At 35.7% G+C, this 26,358-nt stretch overlaps 3 protein-coding genes across 8 annotated transcripts in view; 2 read left to right on the plus strand and 1 right to left on the minus strand.

Moving 5' to 3' along the window:
• The window catches only part of LOC101897185 (myb-like protein X), a 45,393-nt gene extending 26,832 nt beyond the window's left edge, over nt 1-18,561 (minus strand). Inside the window, exon 1 of the mRNA XM_059130413.1 lies at nt 18,370-18,561. The gene's annotated coding sequence lies outside the window, so the exon portion shown is untranslated. The remainder of the gene's footprint in view (nt 1-18,369) is intronic.
• Nucleotides 923-18,360, plus strand: LOC101897871 (X-linked retinitis pigmentosa GTPase regulator). Its single transcript, XM_020038616.2, has 6 exons — nt 923-1,551; nt 10,793-11,002; nt 11,073-11,288; nt 14,912-16,054; nt 16,114-17,469; nt 18,139-18,360. Exons 1-6 carry the CDS (start codon nt 1,413-1,415, stop codon nt 18,231-18,233), a joined length of 3,159 nt encoding a protein of 1,052 aa, XP_019894175.2. The 5' UTR covers nt 923-1,412; the 3' UTR covers nt 18,234-18,360.
• Nucleotides 18,562-21,088: 2,527 nt separating the features above from the next.
• On the plus strand, nt 21,089-26,352 carry LOC101897528 (adult enhancer factor 1). 6 transcript variants are annotated; one of them, XM_005188661.4, is made up of 3 exons: nt 21,089-21,601; nt 24,481-25,688; nt 26,216-26,352. In XM_005188661.4, the coding sequence occupies exons 2-3, from the start codon at nt 24,860-24,862 to the stop codon at nt 26,350-26,352; spliced, it is 966 nt and encodes a 321-aa protein (XP_005188718.2). In that variant the 5' UTR covers nt 21,089-21,601; nt 24,481-24,859. The 6 variants fall into 6 exon arrangements, with proteins under 6 accessions (XP_005188718.2, XP_011294624.1, XP_011294626.1 ...); XM_011296322.3 differs by having other exon boundaries at nt 21,089-21,596; XM_011296324.3 differs by lacking the exon at nt 21,089-21,601 and adding an exon at nt 22,244-22,634.
• Nucleotides 26,353-26,358: the final 6 nt, after the last annotated feature.

Consider the following 26,358-nt stretch of genomic DNA (forward strand, 5'->3'; position numbering starts at 1 on the left):
TGTACAAAATACTTTGTACATCCTTTTGTGTGCGGTTGAGGCGCTGGGAAAATCTAACAATTAAAAATAAATATTTAAACATTATAAGTTTCCCAGCGGTCATAAAATACCACATGTGTACAATTCAGTGATCTTGTGCGCTGTCGCATATGGTAATGTGTAAAATAATAAAGTCCATGACCCATACACACACACAATTATCGATGTGCCAGTAGGTAGCCAAGACCACTTGAATGAAGGGACAAACAGCTACGCAATGGTTCATTGTAAATCTAAAAATAGATAAGGACAATTGTGTGGCTGCGAATAGGTTAAGTTAGATCAGTTTTTGTAGCAGTTAAGAATAATATTTTTGAAAATAAAATCAGATTTAAACCAGCAACCCAAACGAGCGGTTGTGTTTTATTTCTCAGGAGTGAGATTTGGAAATGATGTCAACACAGAGTGTTTGTTTTCATTCTCCTCCCAAACATCAACTGTCCAAATAAATACACTATTGACAGGTTGTATTAGTCATTTGATTTACATATGTAGTTGCTCTAGATTTCCCAAATAATTCCATGTGTAATTATAGATGTCACACATAATTCCTATCGAATTCCGAATGAAATCATAATATTTCCACAAACAACCAAAGCGACAAAAAAGGAGGACAATTATTTATTCAACTCAAACTTAGAGACCGAAAAATTAAATTTATTTGAATTTAGTACTTACAAAGAAAGAGAGAGAGACGAGCCGGACAAATTAAGAGAAAGAGAGCCACAATATAACGGGCGTTTGTGTGTGGACAGCAATACAACTTTTAGTACTAAACCCCTTAACGGTCAAGTAACTACTAACACTTAGCATACTTTTAGGCATAGACTAGACGACAGCGGCTAAACTAAACGAAAGGACAAACGAGCGAGCGAACAGGACATAAACTAACCAAATGGGGGTAAATCGAAGAGAATGACCACCAGGCCACAGTTGGAGAGTAGCCGTTGTACTGACCAGACACCTGGATACGCGTAACAGAAATAAATATTTCGGCGCCACAAAAGGCAAACGGGTTCACTGGGATTAGCTGATAAAGTGCCTTTTTTGAAATGAAAGAAATAAATTAAAGCAATTAAAAATTAATATGATGTTGTGTTTAATGTGCATTAGCGAATAGGAAATTATTTAAAAATAAAAGTAAAACAAAAACAACAACAACAACAATAATACATTAAGTGAAATGGAAATTTTCAAACCAATGCATTGGAAGTTAATATTTGATGAAGTAATTTAACTTATTGCGTAAAATGTCAAAAGGTTAAACGACAACAACGGCAGCAACAACAAAAACAACAGCAACGGTTAAACAAACAACTACAATAACACCATTATCATCAATCGTTTTGTAACACAATAGCTGCCATCAAAAAATGGATATTCCCAGCACTGGAGCTATTTTCACTTTGGGCAAATCCTATTTGGCCGAGAATAGTCAAAGTTATTTTTATATCAAAAATGATCCCATAAAAAGGCTCATAGCTGGTCCCTATCAGAGTGCAGTGATTTGTGGTAATTTGTAGCACCAAAAAAAAACAGACACACACACAAACATAAACACTAGTATCTTCATTTATTTGGGTTACAGACATGATAGTTATGTTTTTCCCTGCCAGCCAGAGGGGTAACATTTTATGTATCCCTCCATTTACATATATGCCTATACCACACATATTTCCATACACTTTATTTCCACTCTAGCATGTAGTACACACATAATATGTGTCGGTATGTAGTAGCCTTTATGGTTTATTGTTAGTCTTTGATATAAATTGACCGTCCAAGACATTCCTTGGGGAGTTTGACCTGCATTTGCCTTAAAGTAAAAAATATTAGCCTTTAACTTTTTTTGAAGTACCAACAAAAAACACAATAGCGTGTCACCACACAGAAGGTAGCCATAAACAGTTTTGCTGTAAGTTGGGAATTTTTTCTTAGTCAGCTTAGGGAACGAAGCAAGGAATGGGACTTTTGTTGTTGTTGCATTCATTTGCATGCCGACAATTTGAATAGTTATCGCTGGGAATGAAATTTGAATAGCAACAACAACAATATGGGAAGTTAAGTGGGTTAGAAGAGTCTATCCCAAGGGTCAATTAAATCAGTTACTTAAATAATCATAAAATTTATTTATTATTTTAGGGTAATAATGGTGTTTGTTTTTAACTTCGTTGTTCCCACTTGGTGTGGGATTACTGTGATAGTAATGGCGGGGGCGGCGGCGGAGTCCACAGTTATTTTGAAAACAAGTAAAAAATATTAAGTTCGCCCGAACCGAATTCCCGAATTTGTAATTCCCTCCATGGTACAATGAATTCAAGGTAGGGCAGAACTACCATATGATTTCAATTTTTTTATTTTCTTGGCTTAATATGTCATCTTTATTTGCTTATGTATGTGTTTTCTTTTCAATAACAAAAAATTGTTCAGAAAATATTCAAATTCGTGTGTTTTCAAAATGTTTATTTCAACGTAAGCATCTACAAAATCTAGAGTTTTTGTAGCGAAATAATCCTTTAGAGATATATAGTACATGATTTTGAAAAGAAGTTTTGACCTTTCATTCAGTTATCGCGTTTTTCAATCATTTATTCAAAATAAATGCAACAAGTTGTTTGATTTTTTATTGTTTTGATACTAATTCTGACATTACAAGCCAAACAGGTAGACCTCTATACTTGCAATTTTTTCAAAGTTGACCTACCTTCTCTTCATTGTACCATGATTCCCTCCACCTTTGGGTGAAGAACCCATTGTGACCTACAAATACTAAATTTTAGAAAAATCCGTGAAAAAATGTGCCGAAAATGCTCAAAATACCGAATATAGAGAGTTACCATTACATAGGGACTATACCAAAACGTGGACCTATGTTCCGCCACCGCAGCTAGAACCCAGTTCGAACTACAAATACTAATTTTTAGACAATTCCGTTGAATAATGGGCCAAAAATAATCAAAATGCCGAATATCGGGAGGTACCTTTATATGGGGGCTATACAAAAATGTGGACCTATACATACAATATTTCGCCACCGGAGCTAAAGCTAGAGCTAGAATCTATTATGACCTACAAATACCAATTTTTAGACAAATCCGTGAAAAAGTGTAACGAAAATCTTCCGAATATCGGAAGGTATCGTTATATGGGGGCTATACCAAACTGTTGACCTATATGTACTATGTTCCGCAACCGGAGCTAGAACCCAGTTGTAAAAGCTCTACGTCAAATAATGTGTGCTGTATCGCGATTTAAACAGACAGGCAGAAGGACATCGTTAAATCGACTTAGTTTTTTATGGTGACTCGGCTCGAATTTACTTTATGGGGTCTACGACGAATATTTAGAGATGTTACAAACGGAATGACAAAGTTAATATACCCTCCTTTTCGAGGTGGAAGTGTATAATGAACGAATTTGAAATTGAACAACGCAGACTTCGCAGTCGACTTAAGTTATATGGTCTATATTACGTCCCGATTTCGGATAGTTTGAATGTTTCCACCTCTAGTTTTACTGATTTTTCATTGAGATTAAATTGGTACCAGTAAGCAGAGGAAAAAATTCGGACTAGGTCGGCCATATGATGTCCTACACCATAATACATATTTATTTCTATTCTATTGGGTCAGGTTTTATACATTTGCTGTTCAAAAAATATGACATGGGGAGAAGATATAAACACCAATTTAAAAGGGTTCGTCCTTGGAAGTTTAATATAACTCGGTGAGTTCTTAGTTGAAAATGGGCTGATGGGTTTTGCAATATTTTGTTATGATGATTTTTTGGAGAGGCAAAAAGTGAGTGTTATTCTCATTCACTTGTAAATGCTCGACACTTATAGAGCATGCTTTTAACCAAAGTCTTCATACCAAAAAGCTAATAAGCCAATTGATCATTCCCTTCACATGTAGGAAATCATGATATTGGTATTGGCTGTTTCGTTTTGAAAACATTGCTCTCTGTAATAGAGAGCAATACGAGTTAGGCCAATGGGGGAACACTACAGACTTAAGCAATTGTTTAATTTTAATTTCATATTGTTTAAACATTTCAGTTTGGAGAAATTGACGATTCTCCTAGGTATGGAACTATTCTAAAAAGGAACCGGGCCACTGAGCAGTAAAAGTCCTTGCGGTCACAATTCTTGATGATATATTGAAGGTGTTGATGTCTCCATTTGGGGTACTAAATTATTAAAAGCACTATTTTTCCTAACAAATGTCACCTTACCCTGATTATTAATTTGATCACAAAGCTCTTTAAGAGTAAAAACAAAGCAACTCGAGAACAAGATTTCGCTCACGCGTCCAATTTCTATTAACATTTTTAAATCATCAACAAGTCAGTATCCAAACGCTTTTTACATAATTTTTACTTAATTGCTTTATTGATAATTATTGGCAAAATTCAAATTTTCAATATGAAGGAAAATATGATTTTTGTTTTCTTTTAAATGTTCTCTTTTTCCGGACTGATGTGCCAGAGCACACGCTTATGAGCGGGGCAGGTAAAATATATTTTTAGTACATGGGGGCGTATAAGTAATATTGTAATTCCGAGTAATTATACACTCCCGAGATATTGGTTATAAGAAAACTGTCGTCGACATATAATTTAAGTCGAAATTGTATAAAGGGTGATTTTTTATCTATCATTTTTTGGCAACACAAATAGCTCACGCAAGTCTCGTTTTTTTCAACAGTCAAAAATCTTCACTTCAATCTATAATTTAACCCATCAAACAAGGCTTGCAGATCATTGAATTTATTAGAAATTTCAGAGAAGCTAATTTTTGTCTCAATGGGTATGTAAATAAGCAAAATGGGTACGTAAATAAGCAATATTGTCGATTTTGGAACGAAGATCAGCCAAAAAAATTCAAAAGCTAATAATGAATCAGAAAAAATCCCAGTTTTATGCGGTTTATGGACTGCTGGCATCATTGGACCATACTTCTTCAATGATGCTGCGAATCGTAACATAACCGTGACTTGATTTTTTTTACCCGAAATTAAAGAGCGTGATTTGCATAGCTCGGGATTTCACCGAGAACATATTATTTCGGTTTCGGGACCGGTTAGACTATTATTTGTGGGACTATAGTAAATCTCACACAGACGAGCCCGCTTCAATTGATGCATTAAAAGAAAACTTTTAAGCATTTATTCGTGAGATACTGGGCGAAATGTTTATGTTTTTTTTTTTTTTTTTTTGTTTTTTGAAAATTTCTCCTTAAGGACAAAAAAAATACCCTTTATATCAAATCTACCAAAGACGTAGGCTTTCCACGATAGTTCCTTTATTTTTTAAGGACCTAATGCCTTTTTTAAATCAACGAATAATATGCTAATAGTCCTTAAAAAAATTAAAGTTCATAAAATGTCCTAATAATCCTGCTCCTAATTAAACCCAAAAATAATGGTCTCATAATACTTCAATAAATATATTAAAGAATGTTTAAATAATATTCTAACAGTACCTTAAAAAAGTTTTAGTATTTTCGTCCTAATAGTCCTTCAACAAATATTTTCAGAATCATCTCTTTGTCCCAAAAAAAAAAACTATTTGGTCCTTCCAAAAAAAATATTTTTAAAAAGGCACAAAAAATCTTCTTTTGTCCTCTACTTTTTATGACCCTGATGGTCGTCCAAAAAACTATTCGTAAGAATCCACATTTTGCGATTTATTTGGTTTAAAAAAAAGTATTAAAAAACAATTTTGATTCCTTGATTTTTTTCGGAAATCCAAGACTGAAGCTTGAGATGAATGCGACGCCGTTTATTCTTGAAAAAATTTACTTTTCTTAGTTATTGCTGTGTTGATCCTTGGAAAATTATTTTCAAAATTTACGATTATTGCTCTAAAAATATATTTTCTAAAAATCTACGAATGTATGCTACATCAATAAAAAATTTGGAAAAAGATTTTAACTTTATTCAAACATTTTCAAAAATTAATTTTTCCAATTTTTTCCATCTAATTTTTGGTCCCATTAATATTTTACAGATTTGTGGGGACACGTTTTTTTAAAGGAAATTGTCCCTAAGATTTGTATTCAAAGACTTTCTCCTATTTTAATGTCATTCTCTCGTGTCAAAATGATGACCTAGTATTATATTTTTAATATTAAATATTAAACAAAAAATGTCTATGAAAATTTTTCTTAGACGCCATTTCTTGCGCTCGTTAAGCCGATGCATTCGAAAGAGCGCGGTACGTGTAAAAGGAAGAAATGCGAGTGTTTACGTTGCATGTTACCGGCAATTATTTCCTCTTCTTCAGCCGTTTTGAGCACTCAACTTCACGTCAATTGCAAGAACTTTCACTTTTGATTAATCCAATCACGTTTTGCGCCTTACCCCAAGTTGCAGTTGAAAGAAACTGAAACTCGTAAACAAAGAAGGACAAAGAGAAGAAGAACAAACCGGCACCAACACTCATCGAATGACGCTTTTAATGGTCACAAGACGTACAAAATTTGTTCTCAAAACAACAACAATAACAACAAGTTTAAGTGTTATTTAAGTAGTCGGCATAAAAGGATAACATTGCTTCTAACGGCATTATTACCCAAACTTTGTGAACGTGAATTCATGCCGGAATATAGAAATTAAGTGGTGGTCGGTCACCAGGCACCTAGGCGGTCGGTTTTGTTGGAAATTTCGAACAATGAAAACGATTTTTTGATTTTGGTGTTTCTTTTGAGGTCAGGTCACCAGAGTTTTGTTAGTTTTACATAAAAAAAGAACGAAAACCAAACGACAATCTAATGGCTGGACATCATTTATTTGTAAATGACGGTCACTAGATTTTAATCAATTCCTGCGTACACAAAACTTACCAATAACAACAACAACAGTAGCAGCAAATGAAATATATTTCTACGGAATGACAAATATTTTGTCAAGGACATGGGTAATTATTTGGAAACCAAAATCGAGGCAAGTCGAGTAAGGGTTGTTGGCTTTAGTGGTATAAATAACCATCAAATTTCAGCGGGCAATATAAACGTGGGGATTTTGAATTTATGTAGTTTTGATTGTTGTTGGGGTGTAAATCAAATTCAATTATTTCATTATAGAGACAATTTATATACCTCGATGTTGAATATTAATTTACACCTTAAAATGATCATTACTGAGGCCTTTCATTAGTTAAGAAAGATTTTAATTTTATGAGGACTAACTTTAATGATTTTACTGGCCTTATTATATAATGTTTGGAAGAAATTTCAGGATATTTGGAAAAGCTTTCGTATACACATATGTGTTTATTTGTTAATTTATATTTGTTCAACTCTAAAGCAAAATTAATTATTTATATTAATTTAATTATAAATACTCCAGGAGGAAAAGAGAAAGATGTTAAACTACTTTAATAATGACCTTCATATCTGCCTGCAATATTTTAAACAAATTTATAATTAATCTAAAAAATTTTCTGTCCCCATCTTCGGTAAGATCCCCCTCCTTTTGGGAAAAGACTAACTTTTAAAACGTACTGGAAAGTCCCCGCAAATGGTAAATCTTCTCATAAGTTCCGATCTGTTTCTAATTTCTAACATTCGTAGTTCAATTTCAATGGATAACATACTTATGACAATGGTATTTATGGCAGACAAAAAAATGTCGGAGTTTTATTTCGGACTTAAAATTTTAACCGTTTAACTCCAAATGTTATGCAATTCGATATTTAATCTAACCACTACTGCGAAGTAAGATTTGTAACTTCCAAATGTGATGACAGTGGAAAAGTATATTTTGCCTCTTAATAGTGGAAAGACTAAATGAAGAATGATCTTCGTCATGCGATTACTGACTTGACTGGCTATCTTTACGCAAAAGACTTTAAAATCAACCTAGACGAAAGAGCTTCACAAACTGCTTAATTCCCCCTGAGGTTACTTGATTGTTTACTTATACAATCACGGATCTAACGATGCTGCTAACAAGGTCCTTTCTCGGAGAGGTTGGTCGAATTGTAGCTTTACAGACGCTGTCTTGTAGTTAAGCTCCCGTAGCCCCTATATTCTACGTTTGGTATTGAAGAAGATGGTCATGTAACCAGAAATTCAATCATCTTCAAAAAATATTGAAATTTACGGTGCAAAGCAAGGTTGGCACTTCGCCGGGAATGGGCCAAAATACCGCAGAGCAACATTCGGGCAGCGTGTGACAGTTTCATTGACCGTTTGAAGGCCATAATTCGTGCCAAAAGTGACCAATTCGAACAAATCTAAACTGTGATGTAGGAATGCAAATTGACTCCAGGCATCGGGAAATTGAAAAAATATTCAACTGAATGGTTACATACTAGTGGGAGAGGCAAGGCATTCATGGGTTTACCCATATTGACCCATGAATGCCTTGCTCGCCCGGATGTATTCGACAGGATCAGAGGCCCATTCTTCGGAATGAGTTAATTTTGACCATAGCTGTATAGCACATTAGGTTTCTCGGTAGCAGTTATGTGACCCGTCATGGAATGACTCGGAAGGGAGTTCTTGGGGTAGAACACAAAAAGGAATTTACCTCTCCACTTATTGTTGTTACTTTTTCAGCTTAGGAGGTTATTCAGATGGTCTCTATCAGCTGTTCATTGCAAAAAGACATTTACTTCTCCACTTATTGGTGTACGTTTCTTTTTCAGATTAGAAAGTGGCCCAGATGACCCCTATAAGGTTTTCATTACCATCATAATGCCCAAAAATTGTAAAGATTCTCTTGTACAAAGTTGGCTATTTTCCAATCATCCCTTGGTGAAGATTGGGTCTTTAAATTATATCTTACAAAATCTATCCCATCCATTTACTCTCTTCATGCACGGATTGAAGTTAGCTTAAGACTTCCATTTATACTTATTGAAGCCAAATTTATAAAAGACCTTGTTATACTGATTATTGACCAATAATCCATTTGGCGAGACCTTCAATGTATCGATTTTGCAATTTTACAGCTGATTTTTCGTTAGCAACATTTGAAATTTGAAGAGATTTGGATGCTTATTTCGCGTTTTTGTTGACCCTTTTGTTTTCATAATTTTGAACCTTTTGTGGGGAAGTACCAGAAGGAGGTCGCCGCTATATCCCATTTTTACAGCAGATCTTGTTTTAGTAAAAATAATGTTATGTGTGAAAATTGTAGAGAACTGGATGCTTATTTCGGATTTTATGATCTTTTCGGTTATTCAAAATTTTGACCCTTTGTGGGGGAAGATCCATAAGGAAGGGTCCGATCTCTACCATCTTTAAAACAGATCTTGTGTTGAAAGAAATATTTAGATGTGCCAAGTCTGAATGGAATCGGATGTTAATTTCGCGTTTTATAACTTTATGGACATTTAAAATGTTGACCCTTTGTGGGGGAGGCACCAGAAGGAGTAGATCAATATGTCCCATCTTTACAGCAGCATCGGTGTTAGTAGAAATAATGACATGTGTGAAATATGAAGAGAACAGGGTGCTTATTTCGGATTGTATGATCGTTTTGTGTATTCAAAACTTTGACCCTTTGTGGGGGAGGTACCAGAAGAAAGGGCCCGATCTCTGCCATCTTTATAACAGATCTTTTGTCGATAGAAATATTGAGATGTGCCAATGAAGTGAATGAAATCGGATGTAAATTTCAAATTTTTTGGATAATCAAAATTTTGAACCTTTGTGAGGGAGGTACCGGTTCAAGGTGTGTGTGGGAGGTAAACCGATACATTCCATCTTTACGCCAGACCTTGGGTAAATAAAAATATTGTAATGTGTGCAATTTGAAGACAATCGGATTCTTACATCACATTTTATAAGAGATCTTATGGAGTGGATGGTGTGGACCAATATTGTCCATTTTCACACCTGAGCTAGCACTGATGCAAATATTAGGATTTGTTGGATAGTTGGAGCAAAATCAGATAATCCTTTCTCATTTTGTGCAGTAAAATATTTTTTTGAAAATTTCGACCTTTTATGGGTGATGTGCTAGCAAGAGTGGAACGATATTGCCCATGTCCGAACTCGATCGAAGATTTATAATAATAATACGATGTATTAAGTTTGCACCAATTCGGATACTCCCTTCGAGAGTTATAGAGTTATACCCTCTCTATCCATATGGCTAAGGGCATAAAAACCTTAAAAATACTTAAAATGTGATGGGTTTATCATTTGAAAGTATAATTAAAGTTTAATTTTATATTAAGAAATTGCTCTTCTCGTTGAACTTCTAAGAAACAATTTACAACTTACTCCTTTTGAAAACAACTTTAACACCTTCAATCAGAAGGTATGGTGATATGAATGCAATAATAGAACGGTAAGGAAAAAGGAAAATTTTATTTTCCTTTTTTGAAGGAAAAGTGGATTAGAGTTGCTTGTTTTCATTAGAAACACCTACTCCTATAGTGATAATCTAACACACATCCAATGGCATACCTTATATTTTACGTGTCAACAACTATACATTATAAAATATGTTTTACGATTGTCCATATTTACCAGCAACACACATCCTTTGATATACAACCCTTATTGAATCATTTTATTTTTTTGAAAGAAAAATTGAATCGACTAAAATTTCTTAATTTAAAAGACCTACTCACATAGCGATAATCCAACACACATCCAATGTCCCACGTAATATTTTGCGTGCCAACTAGTACACATTATAAAATATGTTTTACGATTATCCATATTTACCAGCAACACACATCCTTTGATATACAATCCCTTATTCAATTATATTTGTTCTTTTCCATTTATTAGAATCAGGACGTTTATTTGTATGGGGTGAAAATCACTATGGCCAACTTGGTATCGGTGGCCACACATCCAATGCCAACAACACGAATAACAACACCAGCAATAATAATGTAGACATTATTATTAAGCCTACCTGTGTTAAGTCTCTAAAGACATTGGGTTTAAAAATTGCCGATATAGGCTTTGGTAGTGATTGGTCGGTGATACTGACATGTAAGTAGCGCGTCTAGCGTAAGCAATTATGGAAATTATTATTTCAAAATATTTTTTCATTTCATTTCAGATTCCAATGAACTATTCTTTACGGGTCGTAATATATTCAACAGCGAAAGTCCGGTCTCGTCAAATTTTACGGAAACCACAGTCAATGGAGAGCCATGTGAAATTATACGTAAACCCTTTCGTTTGGAAGAGTTCGATGACTGTTTGTCTAACAATGAAGAGGCCGAGAGTTTTGTAAATGTTCTAGCCGGAAATGAACATTTTGTGGTATTGACATGTAAGTTCACTTGTTGTTATTGTTGTTGTTGAGTTTTAAGTTGGCGGAATTGAATTTTATGTGTTTGTTGGCCATTTTGTAGTTATTTAGCCAGCCATCATTCACTAGGTTTATAGTTCATTGTTTCACCTGAGGCTTGTACATGAAATGTCCATATAAATAACAATCCGACCTGTTGTTCCTCGTTACACAAAATGCGAATATTGATTATTTATGACATGCAAAAATAGTTGAAAGGACGTTTAGACAAAATAAAACTGTTAGTCAGATATGAAAAGGGCATTAAGGCACCAGCGATGGAAATGTAGGAAGTAGTTGTTGTACATACATATATTTCATAAGCTATGAAGATATTGCGTGTCCTTGTTTGAAAATAAGTATTTAGCAGTATAGTTAATATTTCATATTATTTAAGTTGAAAGTTAGAAAAATTCATTTTCTTCATCTACTGTTTAAAGTTTTTTTAGGTTAGGTTGAGGTACGGTACACGTCCCTTGACCTAACATGTGCGTTACATTGCAATTTCTCCTCTCAGAGAAAATAAACATATTGGTTCGTACCTTTTTAGTCCCTTTAATCTTGTAGAACGATGATTGTTGTTCTTACGTTTGCAGATAAAAACTGTTCCATAGGCCCTTCGCAGATGTATTAATCTAAGGTTTTTGTAAAAACAATTAAAAACAAGTAAGCAAAGGCTACAGTCGAGCGGGGCCGACCGTTGAATACCCTACAACACTATAATAAACGATACAGTTTATATAGGCGAGAAACTCGAATAAATTTCACAAGATATTGTGGCAAGTAATAAAAGAAAACCAGGTTTCGTCAGGTTTCGTTCTCTAATTTTCGAATAATAGCAACTTAAACTAATTTGCTCATTTCCAATTTATTGGTAGATGTTGCACGTAAATGGTCTTCCTAGATCTGGAACCAATATTTCCCAAAGACCTATAATCTCTCAGACGTGACAAAAGATTAACATTTACTATTGGTTTTTGTCTGAAGCGCATCTATATGAGATACAGACATTTCACTATATTCTTCAACGAAATAGTCAGAAGTGCGTCTTTCCTGTATTTGTGAATTCTCCAAAAAGTCTCTGGAATGGACATTTTCGTATTTTGTCTACAAAAGTTGGCAAACTATATCACACATTGAATATTTTTGGATGGCCATTAGAAACTGCTTGGCTTTTGCAATGTGCGGTAACCCCCATTCAAATGTGAGTGAGGATCGGGCGATAATTACGACCTGCCGACAATTTTGCAGTTTTTTGGTCCATTTCAACCCCTAAATATATGGCGATCATCTCCAAAAAGAGTAGGCTTCTATTCTGACCCTCATTTTATCCCCATGCAAAATTTCGTAAGGATCGGTCCATAAATGCGATCTGTATATGATATCCTGATATCTCAACTACTTAGTTTTGTTAGCTGTAGAAATATTACCAAATGTTTAATTCAAAATGAAAATATGCCAAAAATATGACAAAATTGAAAAAAATATGAGAAAATTTTACAAAATCAATATTTTGATCTTTCGAGAGATATTTTTATGCGATTTTTTAGACGTTTTTTCTTTCCTGCCAAGAGGCCATTCTGAATTAATGAGAACTGTCGAAATCACTTCAGCCGTTCTCGACATATAAGAGATCTTTCAAGCATATCTTCTTTGATAGACATATATATCGCACATATTTTGCTATATATCTGATTTGATGGATGTTAACATCAGTGTAAAGATCAGAAGTAACCTTGTCATGGCTTTGTGATTTCGCCGGGATTTAAAATATTCGCGGTTTAATGAAAAATTTTGAGTTTTTTCAACACAAAAGATATGGTCTATTTTACCCGCTAAATATTATCCGATGACCACCCAAATTGGTAGGCTTCTTCCCTGCCCTAAACTCTAGCCACATGCGAAATTCCGCGTCGATTGGTCTATAATTGCGACCTGTATAGCTACTGCAAAATCCGAAATTTTTTCAGTATTTGGTCCATTTCAACCCCTAAACATTTGGCGATCATCTCCAAAAGAAATAGGGTTCTATTCTGGTCCAAGCCCCACCTACATTCTAAATTTCGTGAAGATCGGACCATAATTGCGACCTGTAGAGTGATTACAAATTAACATGGACAGACGGACAGACGGACGGACGGACATACATAGCTAGATCGACTCAGCTCGGCGAGCTAGGAAGATCCATATATACTTTCCTATGTGGGAAACCAATATTTCGAGGTGTTACATAAATTCTGGCCCAATCAAACTTATAATACCCCCAACACATAGTGTTGTAGGGTATAAATATTAAATTCGGCCTTGCCGAGTTTTTTATTCCCATTGGATAAGAAAACATTTTTATATAAACATATCGGAATTCAAACGTGTTTGAACTACAAAAACCTGTAAGACCATTTTTAAAAATGCTATTAAACTTTTGAAAAAAAAAAACATAATGTGGGTGAGGCCGTTATATGGCGGTCATACCAAAAGGGAACCTCTATAGACAATTGTATATTTCAAGGATTGTCATCTACCAAATCTTCTTAAATGCCAACTTTGAAACGATATAATGGGTAAATGTGACTACGATTATCACAATATCGATGGGTACCATTGAATATGCGCTATAGGAAAACGTTGACCAAAATATTTAATGTTTTGCCAGGGGGCTAGAACCCATTATGAATTACAAATACCAATTTGTAGACAAATCAATGGGAAAATGTGGCAAAAATCATAAAAATACTGAATATCCGGTGCAACAATTATGCGGGGGCTATACGAAAACGTTGACCTATACATACTATGTTCCGCCACAGGAGCTAGAACACATTACGAACTACAAATACCAATTTTTGAAAAAATTCGTAGAAATGTGTGGCAAAAATCATCAAAATACCGAATACCTCCACCGAAGCTAGAACCCATTCCTAACTACAAATGCGTGGAAAATGTGAAGAAAATCATCAAATCACACTATATCAGGAGGTATAGCATGGGGGCTATACCAGGTATGTCTCATGTGGGCCGATATATCTCAATTTCAAAACCAACCATCCTAGACACAATACAAATGGTTCTGCCAAAATTTGAAGCTCTACGTTTAATACTGTGGGCTGTATCGTGATTTCAACAGAAAGACGGACAGACAGACCTACATCGCTAAATCGACTTAGAATTGTATGCTGATCAGAAATATATTTACTTTATGGGATCTACAATATTTAGGGATGTTTCAAACGGAATCACAAAGCATTGAATAAATTGTTCATAAGTTGACAAACACAGTGTACTGGTTTCTTTTAATGCCATTAGGATCACTCTCTCTTCTTAATATCACAGCGTTACAACACGATGCGGTGACTCGGTCCCTTTAGCAAAAATAATATATATTCGACACATCCTATTTACTATTATAATATAATTCATCTTCGATTCTGACCAGTCTAAACCAACTTTTTTCCTTAATAGAAGAACCTTCAGCGGGTTTTTAGTCTTTGAAGGAAATCTTAGTGATGATCGTCCTCAATTGAAATTCCCGTGGCGTTTCTCAACTAAGTTTGAAATTTTAAGTTTGAATATTTTACTAACCAATCTTCGCTAAATTATTCCCACAGCTTTCGGACGACTCATTGGCTGGGGCTCAAATCAATCAAACCAACTGGGCAACGCCGAAGAGCCTTTGCTTAAACCTCATGAAATTGTTTTGGATTCACCCGTCAAACAATTTGCCTGTGGACCATCATCAACGCTGGTGCTAACTGAAAAGGGGAATCTATATTTAACTGGACATCTCAATGAATTTGTTTTCACAAATTTTACCGAGCTGCAAAAGAATCTCTCGCCCAACGAACAAATCACATTCGTACATATCTCACATGCCAGTGAAATCTTCATTGTCACCAATACCGGGAGCATATATCGCAGTTACGAATCGCTGCGTAACAAGAGTCTTATCTTTCAAAGATTCTACGATTACGATAGTGAGGAAAATGGTCCAATTTGGAAATTGCTCAAAGGTACTTCATTCTTTGCAGTACTGACAAGGGCCCATAAGTTCTACACAACATTCTCCGAAAGTGGTCATCACTTGAAAACCTTTAGAGAAATATCAAAATTTAAAAATTTACGCCTCATGGATATGGCTTTGGGAGATCGGCATGTTTTGGTGCATGGTGTGCCCAGGTCTTCGGCGTTGGCAGCCACAATGGGTCCTGGTGCTGAACATCGATTACTGTCACAAAGTACAATAATGGCCAATACCACGGGCGGACTAATGGGGAGAATGAAAAATACTGCAAAAACGAAACCAGATACGATTTTGGAAGAAACAACCATAACACCAAAGAATATTCAATTGATGGAACCAGCCTTGGAGAGACCCAAAACTAATACTCCAGTACACGAAACACCAATGGAGGAGGAACAAGGAACAGATCAGAACACCACAGATACAAACAATAATGTGGATCACGAGGAAGGTGATAATAACAATGTAGATCAAATGTCCCAAAATTCTTTGCAACGGAGATCGCCCACAGAGTCTTTAAAGTCACGAAAAAGTACCAGCTCAACAAAGAAAAGTGTGCGGCCACGGACACCGTTTCCTGAAACCAGTGGTGGCAGTTCCCCACAAACAGCCATTGAAAGGACACCAATACGAAACACATCCTATCAAGCAGCAATGGATGAAGATTATATCGATCACACATCACCAAGATTGGTGGAGAGCCTGGAAAATATACCAGAGGCAGTTAGTGGTAAGTAAAAATGAATTTGAATTTGTTAACGACAATAATTTAATTTTTATTCTCCTCAGCAACAAAACCGGGAGTAACGCTCTCAATGCCCACTCCTCCCACCGAAGAGGATGAACAACTAACTGTAGAAATACGGGAGACCACAGATCCCCTGGATCACACAGTGACAATTAATGAAATCCGCTTCATTAACAACGGCATTGATGTTACGGCCAATGTTAAAAAAGAAAGAGAATCAGAAGATTCTCTGGATGAGACAGAAGACGATGATGAGGACGATACAAAATCGATTATCAAAAGACAGGCACAAGGTTTCATTGCAAATGCCGAGCAGGAAGTTGAAGAACAAATTGAAAAAGTAAAAGTAACAAAAGCCGATGTTGAGGAGAGTGTTAAGGACAAAGCATTGTCCATTGGAAATAAAGTTGGAGAGAAATTCAAAGTAACTAAAGTCGAAGCTGAGGATGCCATTAAAGAGACGTCCACCGTCATAGAGGATAAAGTGGAAGAATCCTTGACGGAGGCAAAAGCTTCGGTGGAAAATGTCGCTAATGCAGCCGATGCTAAGGCTGCAAATGTCAAGGAGAGTATAGAAACAACCGCCATGAAAGCGGTTACTGGAGCCAAAGGTGCCTTTGATGTTGTTGGTGAAAATGCAAAAAAGGCTGCCAAAGGTGCAAAACAAACTATGGAGAATGTCGGCACAACTGTGTCTAAGGCCACAGACGATGCTCGACAAGCTATTGAAAGCGTTGGAAGCAGTGCAGCTAAAGCAACCGGCGAAGCCAAGGACTCCATGGGCAATGCCATACGTAAAATGGCCGATGATACGCGCAATGCGGTTGGGGCAGTCACATCGAAAATCTCTCACGAAGTACAAGACGCTAAGAATAGCTTAAGCTCCCTGCTCCAGGGGAAGAAAAACAAAGTGGATGTTGAAAAACCGGCAATTGAGATACAAGAATCAGTAGCCGATGAATTACAGGCCGAGATAAGTGCCAAAGAAAGTGGTGGCAGTAAAACCAATCCCACCTCACAATCTACCAACACACCTGGTGGTGCTCAAGAGGACGATGAAAGAACGACAGCATCTGTGAATTCGGCACACACTTCGTCTGGCAATCCCTTCGAAAACAATAATCCCTTCGAGAGCAGTAATCCATTTGAGAATGATGAAAACAATGGAGGCACAATTCCATATGATCCCGAATTAGATGCTATGATAGAGCGTAGTAAGAAGGCGTTTCAAGAGGATGTCGAAAGAGCCAGTATGGCAACAGAACATCATTTGAGCGATGCTGTCACCGAGGTTGCTGTCGAAGAGAAAAGTAAATTTTCCAAATTTCTAGACGATATGCGAGAGAAGTCGAAGAGTTTGTCGTGTCGCAATGAAAAGGCTGTACAAATAATTGAAGGTATGTTGGGTAAGGTTTTGAAAGTAAAAAAGTCATCAGTAGGGTTTGGGTGACTGATATATAAATACGATAGACTGCAAAAACGACGACATCTTTTTACTTGGTGGACGGGCCTGGGACACCAGATTTTTGAACCGAAAGTCCAGATCCAAGACCCGAATCCACTTACCTGATATAGACAATATGGGTATCGTTTAGGTATTGTATGAAAATATCTATCCAACAAGTGGTTACATGGTTGAATTATCGATTTTGTGAACCCCACATTTTTATAAAACCCTCGAAAATTCGAAAAAGGGCCATTATGGGAATTAGGAAAATTGATGTCAACTTATAGCTGACCCTCTTACCATTCCAAAATGCTACAATTTGTGCTAATGCCCTTTTCGGTTCCAGAGCATGTAGCATTATATTGGTGTTATAACAAACTTTAAAACAAATCAAATCAAATAGTGTTGGGAAACATAAAATATCACCACACAGATCCTTTATATGGTACAAACTGAGTTCTGCTCGGTCAAGGAATGTTACTTCCATCTTTGGCAATATCTGTTGGCTGCTACAACCCAAAATTAGACAGTTTCATAGGACGTAATGTTAACTTGGAATCACCTCTTCTCATATTCTCAATACAATCCATTTACCTGTTGTTTATTGTTTTCCTTTCAGATCAACCACCCAGATATTCCGTGGAAGATGAATTGGCCCTACAGCCTGTGAATGCTCGGCCCGAGAATGGCTCAAAAGTTTGCACAATATTATAATTATGTTATTTTCTAGTTCAAAGAGTAATACCAAATATGTTGCATTTGTTTATTTATAAATCAGAGAACATTAATAAAAATTTTGCAAAGGTCGCAAACCAAACACGAGGGCAAGTTGATAAATAAATCCATTTACCTGTAAGTTTTTCCCGGGTAGTTCGAACTTAAATTGAATAATCTTATTTCTCAATGGTTTCACTTCACTTTTGATGGATTATTTTTACGCGATGCTATATAAAAATTTAATAAATATGTAGAAAACACAAAAATCAATCTTTCCACCGGGCAAAACAAAACAAGAAACAAACAAACAGGGTTACCATACTCCGATTTGCAACAACGAATAGAGGGAAGAGGCAACACAACGAATACGTACAAATGGAAAAGGCAACATGCCGGAACAGCTGTTCGGTTGTAAACAATAATTTGCTTCTTCTTTCTCTGTAATGCTTTCTTATTTGATATCTTTTTATCTTTTTGGAGAAATATAACATTGAGAGAGGGAGACTTGCGAATGAAGAAAGATGTCAGATATTTTTTTATAATGGAATAGGCAGGTTGCATGGTAGAAGTAATAGGTAGACGCATCGACACAGCTGTTGGTACAATGAACTGTCAAACCAATTTTGGAATTGAAAATGTTGAATGAAAAATTATTTAAATTTGTAAAAATTGTTGAAAAACGCGAATTATAATAGCCTCCGAATGACGTAGTATAAGAAAACATATAAAGATCTACTTATATTTGAAAAAAACATTTAAATTTTTTGACATATCAATGCTCCCAAGCGTTGATGCATCTACCTGTATTCTTCTGCCATGGCAGGTTGACAGAAACTTCATATTACACGCGTAGGATAAAAATATTACACATTTGTGGAAAAAGTACACAGTTATCAACATTTTTAATTTAAAAAATTACTCTACTCTTTTTTTTAACATTTCTTTTGGGATGAATTCTTGTTCTATGAATATATGAAATGAAAAATATTTCCTTCATAATATTTTTCATTTGACATTTCTTTCCTCTGTAAAAGTTTTCATTTCACATTTTCATAGAACAAGAATCGAGACCCAGAGCATGGTAGAATTAAAAATATGATGTCACGCAATCATATGGTCCAATTTTTTAAAATTGTTCTTTGACAACATCTCATTGTCAAAATGAATTGTTATAAATCCATTGTACATACACAAGTCAGAGATGGCAACCTGCTTTCTGCATTGAAATTTTACAAGGTTAATTACTGAATATGTAAAGATGGGAATGCTTATTTGAAATTTGACTTAACCTTCTTAATTTTACCATGATCCAGAGTGTGGCCGTATATTCTTACTTATACCTTCTTTTGTAAATAAAATCGCTCATAGTATTCTTGAATTAAATAAATTGCTAAATTTTGAGAATTGAAGGTTTAAACAAAGTGTTTTAAGCATGGTACAACAAAGAGGTAGAACAGCTTCGTAAAACTACAGAAATACAGCTCTGAAGCTATGCCCACTTCCTGTCAGAATTATTCAAAATTATATCAACAAGTTGTTTGCATTTATTTCACATTTTTTCCTCATTTTTGAAATGACTTAAATAAAGCAAAAGATGATTGAAGTGCCTGGATTTTATATCAAAAATATGATCAGACGAAATGGGTTTTACCACGGTAAAAGTAAGAAGGTAAAGTCATTTCAAATAAGCATTCCCAGTTCTGCATTTTCTGTCAATTAACTTCCAAACTACAAGGCATATGTAACTGGTTCCTATCTCTCAATTGTGTGCATACCACGGATTTCTAAATATAAAAGTTGACAATAAGATGTTGTCAAATGAATAAGTTTGAAAAGTTTGTAGACATATGATTGCATTTTCCTTCTTAATTCTACCATGGGTTTTACATATGTGCTGTCACTTTTATTTTCCATGTGTATATCACACTAGATGTTGTATTTTAAAGAAATATATAACTAACACATGATAAATTGTCACCGATAATTTATTTTTTTTTAAATTTTTACACAACAAAAAAAAACAACACTTTTAATTGAGTTTTATATTTTTATGTTTTATGTATTCCACAACTGAAGTGTCGTCTATGCTTCACACGATATGTGCAATTTCTACATGTGGAAATTTGACATTACATATGTAAATAACATTACAACTGATAGGGCCTTAAAGTCAGCGACCAAAATAAAGAATTCGCAGAATCCTATCCATGGCAACAGTGCCGTCAAACTTTGATTTAAATTTTTTATACATAATTTTGAGTTTTAATTTTATAGATATTTTTTGGTAACTCAACAAAAAATGAGTTAGAGCAAATGAGAAAAAACTATTTTATTTCCTTATACGGACGTAAAAAATATTTTTCAATAGTGAGGAAGTTGAATATTTGTGTACGCTACGTCGAATTTTAGGTAACGCTCCAAAACAAAAAAAGTTAGTTGGTCTGTTCCTGAACCTGCGAGATTCTACTAGTTTTGCAATTTTCTCCGGTGTCATTGAGGGAGAATCGGTTATCGTAGTAAAAACTTTTACATTCATCAATTCTTAAAGCGTCATCATTAGGTAGATTTTAAGATGTGGACCTGGCATATTTGGGTATTACGGATGTACAAACATTTTACCGTAGTACGAAAGTTGCATATTTGTACGTTAACGCTTCGTTGAATTTTAAGTAACGCGGTCAAAGATGAAGCAAGCACTCAATTGATAATTTTGAAAATGCGAATCTCCCTAGCATTAAATTGAGCAGCCAATGTGAATTGATAATTCCAACTCACATTCAATCACTCTGAAATAGGTACCCTCCCTTCATCTTACACTACTATTTTTTACATCACAACAGACATATTGAACACAGCTACCGCTGAACTGTCAAAACGGGTCTGAACTGAATTGTAACATCAAGAAAAAAGCAAATACACTTTTTTCCTAACCGACCGACCTCAACAATTTAAAAGAAGTTTAGTTTAAATCAAAACAATACTTTTGATATACAATTAAGTTTTTATGTTAACATTGAAACATTTCTGAAAAAGGTGACTGATTGGAAACCATAAAAGCAAAGCTTTGAACGTTGAAAGGATTGCGTTGCTGCACACTGCAAGGAAAGAGAAAGGAATGTGAAAAGAGAAACGTTGACGACGACGACGGGAATAAAGGTGTTTGAATGAAGAACCAATTGCCTGAAAAAATGCATTGAAATTTAGGAAAGCACACACCGAAATTCCTTTGATTCATAACGAGTTTCGAAAGGTTTTCGCCTCAATTCAACTACACATTCAAAACAGGGAAGGAAAACTGGTGGAACTGCCTCGCCACATTACACAAAAAAACGAACGAAGCCAACTGGCAGGCAGACAGAGGTAAGGTAGGTCAAAGTTGAAACGGGCAATAAGTGAAAAATCGAGTGAGCACTGAGCTGCTGCTGCTATGGTGTGTCGTTTGTGCGTGCGTGTGCTTTCAAGAAAAGAAAAAGTGAAAATATTTGCACGGGTGTGACGTGACAACTCTATAGACGTAATCGTTGTAATGTTCGTAGACCGACCATTAATCGAAATGAGAAGTGTTCATTGAAATCCGCGACAAATCAAACGCAAAATATCGTGTCTGAAATCCGCATATAGAAATATGAAAAGGTCTAACCTCAAAAAAACAACAATGTTTGTGTTGTGGAAATAATCAACAGAACAAATGAACTGGTTCACAAAACACGGAAGAGACTGAGTGAGACTGCTGGCTGCTAACAAAACAAGCATTGTGCGATGGTGTCGGTGTGGTGTCTGTGCTGCTGTGCCGTGCCGTTAAATAAGAGGCACCAAAGTCAGTCGTCTACTCAAAGGCGAAGATAACAAGCGAGAGACGAAAAAGTGGAAATTCATGTTTTCTTCAATGAAAATTCAATTCAAGTAAAGTGTGCTTTAAACTGCATTTACAGAACATTCCACGAATGCTTATCCCAAATCTGCCAATATCATTTATTCGCCACCCAGACCCTGAGCTCAATAGAGAAACTTTCGCCGTGTTATAAGAGAAAAAGACACACGACATAGTTTAGGATGGATGGCTGGCTGGATGGACTGCTTAAATTGTGGCCATTATTTTAGCTGGCAGGCAACAGTCTGCCAGTCGTTCCGTCCATTCATTTTAAGGCAGCCTGCAAGTTGCTCGCTTTCCTCTGTGTAATCTGTGTATTGACAATCTGTTCCTCTTTTTGACAAAAATATACATACGTAAATTAACGAGCGAGCGAACACATGTAACGCACGTAAGAAGCGAAAAAGTCATTTCGAAAAATCAACACGGCCCAACTCGATCCGATCGGCTCGTGTTAAACTTGTCAAGTGGTTGGTTGGTTAGTGCTGTGGGGTGTGAGAGAGACATTGAATGTCGTTGGGTAAGAGGTAAAGATGAAGGTGTGTGGAGCGGCGGAGGAGGTAGTAATGTGTTTGTCGTTTTTGAGAGGGGGCTAAAGGGAGGTGAAAGTTATTTTTCATAGTCTTCGCGCACAAACAATTCAACTTTGGTTGGTGGCAGTGGCTCTGTAACAAGAAAAAAGAAAACAAAACACGTTGGCATAATCGGAAAATCTTAAAACTTACAATTCACCATTAGTGTGTTCTACATTAAGGTATACGACAGTGTTTTCCATTTTAAAACCAAAAACAATTTGCTAACATAACCGGCTATGTGTTCCCTCGCTTTTTACCAACCGTCTTAATAAAAAAGACCGCGTTAATCGCCTAATTTCTCGAACAGCTATAACCAGACACATGGTCGCGCCAGCTGATATTTTTTCCTTGCATGATTTTGCCTTGAAATTCTCTAACCTCTCAAAGTTTGTGCTTGAAAACAGTGGAAATAAAAAATAAAACACAAATATGCACAGCGACAGGTGCTATTCGTCCTAATATCGTCTACGTTTGTTATTGATTATGGGTTTTTCAAAAAATTTCTAAAAGAAATTTCTTTCAAGACTTTGCATAAATTTCCAATGTGATTTGTGTGAGAGCAAAGAGAACAAAAAAAAACGTAGAGTAACTTACCGAAGTGTCAAAATTCGAAGAGAAAAAGAGCGGGAGAAATTATGATCGATCAAATCTATGGGAGAGCAACAACAAAAACGTGTTTTCTTACAATGCATGGTTGTATTTTAGTGTAGTAGTGACTACCATACAAGTATTTTCTTGGTATTTTTCTGTGTCGCGCGAAATATAAAAACAAAAAAGGAAAAACTATTCGTCCTCAAAACAATCCCTGAATTGCTTTTGATATAAGAATCAAAAACTCTTTTAAATGTAAAGAAACTAGCATTTAAATCGTCCTCGTTCTCTCAAGCAATAAATGTAAGCAATGTGGCTGATCTGTGTGATGTAGTCCTGTTTAATCATGTGCCACGGCTTTGGAAAGTATGAAATTGGCTTATATCGCCGGATTTTCTAAGATTTGGCCAAATTATACAAATTTATCCACGGTGAACATTGCCAAATAATCATACAACTGATCGTACATATAAAAGTATAAATAATTCATGGAATAATATAATTCATGGAAGATTGTAAGGATCATATTTCGGCTTATATGGGCTGGACCTAGTTATATGAGCTGGACGTAGTTACAACTGTGACAGCCTTGACAAATGATAAGTACTTTTTTCTGGTAAAAAGGTTATAATATTCTAATCAATAGGGATATAAGTGTCTGCACATTCATTTTTTCTGAGTAGAGTTATCAGATACAATTTTTTTTCGGTACAATGGCACCAGCCTACAATCATGTCATTCTTTGGAACTCTAAAGCAGTGATGTCCAAAATCTTGTTTTCAGTAGTAGGTATCTAGTGGTTGGGGACTGTTTCTCATACTAAACTACGGCAGATGAAAACAAAAGAGAGAATACTTGTGGGTTGGTTTGTACTCCCTAAAGTCTTATAAATATGATGAAGGTATAAAGTTATGATTACCTTTTGTGAACATTTGATCAGAGCTGAAAATGACATAATTCTTATTATATTGGACAATTGATTGTTACTTTGATTCAATAGATGGCGTTCGTAGTAGACAAATATGTTATGTCACCATATCTTTTGTAATAATTTAAATATATAGATATGACAAGAATAGTTTTGTTAATATATCTATTACAAAAATGTGTATCAGCTAAAACGGATTTTTAGTTAGTATATTAATAAATATAGTGTTCTTTTTTCACACAAATAATCATATATTTTCCATTTCCTTTTCATTTGCAGGTGACATTTTCCTATACAATTTGCTAGTGTTGCCAGGACTGATGAACTCCGTCCTACAAACAACAACATTGATGGCAAAATTTTCCGAAAAACGTGATAATTGATATCTAAAATCTGTGAAACGGAGAGAATAATCCAACAATTAACTGATAGCTGCATCCATCACTTAACTTCTAAATGAACGACCAGGCCTATGAGCTTCTAAAGTGAATAGGTCGAGTCACAAAACCGGAAACAGATAGCTGTAATTTTTAGAAGACCAACAAAACAACTTACCAACCAACCAACCATAAAGTTATTCAATAATTTTTTGGTAATTAGGTAATACTTCTTTGTACACTTTTCTGCAAGAGAAGAAAGACAACGCAGCATTCCTAGAATGCATATAAAAAGTCTGCAACATGCTCATGCTGCTGCAGCAGCGGCAGCGGCAATGCCAAACTGTGAAATTGTAATTGTATCATCGTCGCCTAATCATAATAATAACAACAACAATAATAACAATAACAATGAAAGTACAAATGGAACATCCAGCAATGGTAGCGGAGGCGGCAGTGGAACCGGCGGTGGTGGAGGCGGTGCCCACAACAACAATCATCATCAGCAGGGTCCAACGACTGCTGCACCAACGGAAATTCCAATACCATTTATGCATTTGGCAGGAGTAAGTGCTGAGGCACACGCGGCCGCCCAAGCAGCAGCCATGGCAGCGGCCCAGGCCGCAGCCGCTCAAGCTGCGGCAGCTGAACATCAAAACGGTGGGAATGGACCTGCACCTGGCAGTGCTTTGGCCCACCATCATGCCATACTGCAGCAACATCCATTGGCTCATTTGGTGGCCACCGCTGCACACAGTCCTGCACTATCGGAACAACATTTTATTGCCCGCGATGCTACCGTCTTGACCAACGGCCACAATGGCAGTTCAACGCCCGTATCGGCTGGAGGTCCGGCACCGGAAAAGCCATTTCAGTGTAATGTCTGCGAACGGCGATTCCGGCAACTGAGCACACTAACCAATCATGTGAAAATTCACACTGGAGAAAAACCGTACAAATGCAATGTTTGTGATAAAACATTTCGTCAATCGTCCACACTAACAAACCATTTGAAAATACATACCGGAGAGAAACCGTTTAATTGTACCTATTGCCCGAAACATTTTCGTCAATTGAGTACGCTAACAAATCATTTGAAAATTCATACAGGTTAGTTAAATTGTTCATTCTTCTGAATTTAAACCCGATGTTAATTTTAAGTAGATAACAGGGAATGTATTTGCCTTTCACTATTTTTAATTCGAATACTGTCTGAAGTACTCAAGTATTTTTTCTGAGTGAGCACGACTTCTGCCAATCTTGTGTTTGTATTTGTTTTTAAAATAAAACAAACCCTTTTTAAAATCAGTTATTAGAAGAAAAGTACATTGCGTGGCGCGAATAAAGGATATTGACCGTGGCAATAAAATATTGAACATTTTGGATAATATTTTTAAAAGATAATCCAGGCATATCATTCATCTCTGGTGCTTTATAGTACATTTTAAAAATGAGAGAATGCCCTAATAAAATTGCAATTTATTCTCATGTTTTTATTAAATATTAATTTGAACAGGATTTTATATTACATATATATCATATTAGTTTTTAATTTAATTTTTATTTTAATTTAAAGCCTTTCCACTAGCTCTTGTTTGAAATTGTCTAATCTGTATTTTCTATTCGCTTCCTTGCAGGTGAAAAACCTTTTGAATGTGCCGTTTGTAAAAAACAATTCCGTCAATCTAGTACTCTTAATAACCATATAAAAATCCATGTAATGGACAAAGTCTATGTTCCCGTCAAGATTAAAACCGAGGAAGAGGAGGGATGACTAGAG

The sequence above is a fragment of the Musca domestica genome, unplaced genomic scaffold, assembly GCF_030504385.1.
Source record: "Musca domestica strain aabys unplaced genomic scaffold, Musca_domestica.polishedcontigs.V.1.1 74, whole genome shotgun sequence".
Taxonomy (NCBI): domain Eukaryota; kingdom Metazoa; phylum Arthropoda; class Insecta; order Diptera; family Muscidae; genus Musca; species Musca domestica.

Excerpts from the sequence above, each read along its gene's own strand:
- LOC101897871 (XM_020038616.2), top strand. The coding sequence starts at position 1,413 with ATGGATATTCCCAGCACTGGAGCTATTTTCACTTTGGGCAAATCCTAT. Across the intron at positions 1,552-10,792 it reads TCAGAGTGCAGTGATTTGTG|AATCAGGACGTTTATTTGTA; the intron begins GTAATTTGTAGC and ends TCCATTTATTAG. Across the intron at positions 11,289-14,911 it reads ACATTTTGTGGTATTGACAT|CTTTCGGACGACTCATTGGC; the intron begins GTAAGTTCACTT and ends TTATTCCCACAG.
- LOC101897528 (XM_005188661.4), top strand. The coding sequence starts at position 24,860 with ATGCATATAAAAAGTCTGCAACATGCTCATGCTGCTGCAGCAGCGGCA. Across the intron at positions 25,689-26,215 it reads TCATTTGAAAATTCATACAG|GTGAAAAACCTTTTGAATGT; the intron begins GTTAGTTAAATT and ends GCTTCCTTGCAG.